Source organism: Montipora capricornis, chromosome 8 (assembly GCF_036669925.1).
Source record: "Montipora capricornis isolate CH-2021 chromosome 8, ASM3666992v2, whole genome shotgun sequence".
Lineage (NCBI taxonomy): Eukaryota > Metazoa > Cnidaria > Anthozoa > Scleractinia > Acroporidae > Montipora > Montipora capricornis.
Genome location: NC_090890.1, coordinates 39,102,521 through 39,107,520, shown reverse-complemented (window position 1 = coordinate 39,107,520; position 5,000 = coordinate 39,102,521). Strand labels below are relative to the sequence as shown.

Below are 5,000 nucleotides of genomic sequence, written 5' to 3'. Positions count from 1 at the left end.
CGATATATTTGACTCTGTGGCTGCGTGATGCAGCTCGAGTCAAATACCCACATCTCGCCCTTGCTCACCATAGAGTCCGTCTCCAGTAGCTCAGTGGTTAGAGCATCAGTACTAGATCACGGAGGGTCGTGGGTTCGAATCCCATCTGGGGCTCGGATTTTTCCGAGTTCCCAGTGGGTTCAATTGTAACACCTTTCATTTCATATGTGTTAAAAACATTCTCTCACATTCGCTCACTTTGGTGGTTGGTTGGTTGGCCGCATCGTTCAATGATGCTCTCAGGCCCCGTCCACACGTATCCGGTAATTTGTGAAAACGCAAATCTTTTTTTACGAATACGGCTTGCGTCCACACGTATCCAGCGTATTTTCCGGCCGTATCCGGAAATTTTTGAAAACGCTCTCCAGAGTGGAAATTTTTTTATCCGATACGAATACGTATACATGTGGACGGTCGTATCCGCAAATTTGCGAATACGCTTACGTCATTCTCTTGGATCCAGTCTTCACGGCGAGCATTAAACAAACATGGCGTACAGCAAGGTTGTGTCTTCTTTGTTAATTGCTCTGATTTCTAGTTTGATGTCATGCTTTCAGATAAATGCAGCTGTGATAAATTTACACAACAAATACTTTTACTTTCGTGACCGTCAGCAGTAGTTCAACTTCATCAACGGTCCATTTATATGAATCAGCATACTTTTTCTTGACTTTTTCAGGAGATTTAGACATTTTTTTGGGTGATAAACTACAAGCTTCGACTGTTTACACCTTGCAGTTGCTATGGCGCGGAAGAAATGACGCCAAATCGCAATTACGCGAATGCTCATTTCAGGATTCTCTCCGGCAAAAGAACTGGGCACTAGAGCAAATCAGAAAATTTCCGGATACAATCGGATACATGTGGACGGCTGTAAACGATTCGAATACGCTGCGTGTGGACGCGAAAATTTTCGCAACCGCAAAAAAATATTTGCGGAAAAAAAAAATTCCGGATACGTGTGGACATGGCCTCAATGTGACTGCCCGATGCAGTTATGAGCTATGCTGTCAGTCGATATTTAACTCTGTGCCTGCGTGATGCAGCTCGAGTCAAATACCCACATTTCACCCTTGCTCGCCATAGTCTCACAAAGCTCAGTGGTTAGAGAATCCGTACTAGATCACAGAGGGTCGTGGGGCTCGGATTTTTCCGAGTTCCCAGTGGGTTCAATTGTAACACCTTTCATTTCATATGTGTTAAAAACATTCTCTCAAATTCGCTAACTTTATATCATCTTAAAAAAACGTGCTACAAGGCGATCTAGACGTTCTCGTGAATCGAGCAGAATTTCACTGCGATTTCTAAGAGGTCTCAACAAGAAGAATAGCATGTTGAAGAACTTTGTCTGGCTGATCTCCAGTGTAATAGCCACAGCTGACGTCACATTTACCCCATCCCCACAGCGGCTTCTCGAACAGCTCCATTGTTACGAGTGACGCTGTGGGGATGGGGTAAGTGTTGTGTTGTACATGAAATAACTGTACCTCATCGGGTGGAGTTAATTTGACCTCGGACCCAAGCTCCGTGACCAATTTTGAAATCATCACCTGTTATTTTCATCAGCTATCGTGGAATCAGAAGCAGAAAATGCTCATTTCAAGCCAAGTGCGTGGGGATTTTTGACGACGAAACATTCACCGAGGCTCGCAAACGATGGGGCTTAAACTTTGCGTGAAAAAATCGCGGCTGGGATGGATTTTCGAGGCGCAAACCGCCTCTGAGCTGACTACGGTCGAAATGTTAGTGTGCAACCTTGACTTCGTCTTAGAACAGTGAAAACACAGAAGTCCCGAAACAGTAAAATAAGCACCAAAACGCACAAGAATACACCAGAGGTGAGTCAGTTTTATTCATTTTATCGAATGAACGTTAAATTGAGCGTTTTTTAGGCCATACTTAACAATTATTCGCCGAAGGCGAAGTGATTATCGGTGAACATTCAACGAGACGAAGTCGAGGTGAATATTCACCGATAATGACTGAGCCTGAGGCGAATAATTGTTTTAGTATAAATACACAGGTGATTATTTCAAAAAAGAAAAAAAAAACATTTTAAATCAGGATCCCTGACGTCCAAATTCATTTCACTTTTAAATGGGTTTCGACAAAACACTGACCCCCGGTCAACTGACCCCCCTACTGACCCCCTATAAAATCAATGGGAAAATGAATACTGCTTACTTAAGCCTCAAAAACCCTTTTTAAACAGCATTGTTCAGCAATATTTAAGTCTAAGCACCCATTTTAAAAAGGTTAGCTTACATGAAGTAATCGGCCATCACAACAATAATCGAAAACTAACCTTTTTAAAATGGGTGCTTAGACTTAAATATTGTTGAACAATGCTGTTTAAAAAGGGATGTTGAGGCTTAAGTAAGCAGTATTCATTTTCCCATTGATTTTTTAGGGGGTCAGTAGGGGGGTCAGTAAGGGGGTCAGTTAACCGGGGGTCAGTGTTTTGTCGAAACCCCTTTTAAATCCATTACCATTGTCTCACCCATTTCGTCATTGATGACGTTATAACGATTGTAGTTAAACACTTGGTCATACTCAGGAATCAATTACGTTTATGGTCAATTTCATATCAATAAATGTTTTATAATGATTAAGGGCTAGCGCTTCATTCTGTTTAACCCTTTCAGCCCCGATAGTGCCAAATGGCACTTATAGATTTTACTCTGTCTAACGCCAGACGATTTTACTCGTCAATGGGGAACCCCTCGGGGCTTAAAGGGTTAAGCTAACAGCGTGAAAGAACTATGTCCCCGTTTAACCCTTTCAGCCCCGATAGTGCCAAATGGCACTTATAGATTTTACTCTGTCTAACGCCAGACGATTTTACTCGTCAATGGGGAACCCCTCGGGGCTTAAAGGGTTAAGAAATTAAGAAAGATTACTACGTTTAAGATGTACTTAGTTATATTCGAGAGGAAAAAAAATTACATTCAGGACTATTACATAGGACTTATACTCTTTTTTTAAAAGACCCTTTTTGTAAGAATGTTCAGACTGAGATAAAGTAAACACCCGCATATAAGAACCAACATTTTTCCAAATTACACTAAAAGAGTTCTTATAAAAATGGTATTTGCAGTAGATTTAGGCTATCTACGTTCTTAAATTGGTTCTTATTTCCAAAACAGATATCACCTCTATGATATGTTATACCTGAGGGTGGGTCTAAAATGAATTTTTTATTCAAAAAGGTTTTTAAATTCTAGGTTCTTACATGTAGGTGTTTTTTGTAAAAGGGACGGTTCCAGGATTTTTCTTAAGGGATGGGGGGGGGGGGGGGGGGTTTGCAACACTAAGGAATGGGGTAGCTGACTGGTGACGTGTTTTTCTCTTCCAGAATTCAAGTTGTATTAGAAAGCCGCTGGTCATCTCAATAACATACCCAGGTGGAGAATCAGTTAAGAACTCCTTATTCTGCTCATTTGGTTTTTGTTTTTGTGAGTGGCAAAATAAATTCAGTAAGGTAAAAGAAATGTAAAACTGTAGTCGAACAGGACGATGAACTCAAATTGTTAGGAGAGTTTTTGCATTTTCTATTTGTAATATTTTAGGGATCAGGGATGGCGCAGTGGTGAGAGCACAGGCCTCCCACCAATGTGGCATGGGTTCGATTTCTAGACTGGGCGTCATATGTGGGTTGAGTTTGTTGGTTCTTTACTTTGCTCCGCCGAGAGGTTTTTCTCCGGACAGTCCCGGTTTTCTTTTCTCCTCAAAAAACCAAACCTTAATGTTGATGATTTGATTTCGATACAGTGTTCCCAATTTGTGCCTAAAACGCTCTGGGTGTGGTGCTGTGGCATTCTCCTTGCTAGAAGGCCACGCCTGAATCACAATAATAAACTGTTATTGCATGAGGTGAGAATTATCCTCTGTTTATTAAACGAAAATCGTTTTAAGACGTTAAAATTTTTAAAATCGGCAGTGCATTGATCATCACCAACCTAAATATAGAATTAGCCTTGGTAAAAGCCAAGGTGAGCTAAAATAAAAGTTTGGGAGGCTAAAAACCAACAATGTGTTTAAAATAATACCCTTTTCCTGTCCGAGAGGGCGTTTTTATTTTACAAAATAAAACACAACATCAATTAGTTCTCATGCAAGCTTAATGATTGTTGAGCTCAAGTGACTTGATAATAGAGGAGACTGTAGATTAAATTAAATGAAGTTTAAGATTTAAGAGATGAAATGAACTGTTGGTATTTTGATTACAAGAGGAAAATCTGCGTTCATGGATAAAAACCGCGCGGGAAAAAGTAGGGAATCAATAAACAGACTTGACACAATATACTGCTATTAATTAAATGCTATAAGCACTCAGCTATCATACAATCGCATAGTATGTAAACAAGTTTCCGTTGGAAGTCTAAAGTAAAAAAATTGGTTTTAATGGCAAAGTTCTTTATTTAAGCTAATTTTAATGCACTGTTCGAATGAACTTTGCACAAAATTTTCTGGACTCCACTAACATAGTTTCGAAAATTGACCTGTCTTCACTTCATAACAGGATGCTTTAATGATGACAAACCCATACTGACTTGGCCAGGCTATACATGCAGGAAAGATCTTTCCTGAAAACGTTTGTTCGATACAACTAGACATCATTTGGACGGGACACAGTAAACAACAATTTCAAAGCTAGGAGCAAATACTTAAATTCTGGTGATGAGTCAATTAATCGCTATTAGTTTATCCTATTTCAAGATGGATACCTTTTTAGCTCTGGAGTCGGTGACTAAAATCCGACCATCCGGTGTTGTTGCAATATGACGGGGTCCTTGCAGAACACCAACACTTTTTCCGGTAAAAGAACCTTCAACTGAAAACTGGACAATTCGACCGTTGCAAAAATCACAAAGGAGAATGTTGTGATGATCAGTGCCGCATTTCTCAGCACACAGGCCGCACGGGAAATTCAGTTGTCCGTCACCGTTGCGCTTTTCACC

The 5,000-nt window shown here is 40.3% G+C and overlaps 1 protein-coding gene across 1 annotated transcript in view; it reads right to left on the bottom strand.

The window, feature by feature from the left end:
• Positions 1–3,915: 3,915 nt before the first annotated feature.
• Positions 3,916–5,000, bottom strand: part of LOC138059887 (E3 ubiquitin-protein ligase TRIM71-like) — a 3,493-nt gene continuing 2,408 nt past the window's right edge. The window contains exon 1 of the mRNA XM_068905537.1: positions 3,916–5,000. This exon is cut by the window's right edge and continues 2,408 nt beyond it. Within this exon, the coding sequence (XP_068761638.1) occupies positions 4,749–5,000 (252 nt within the window). The 3' untranslated portion in view covers positions 3,916–4,748.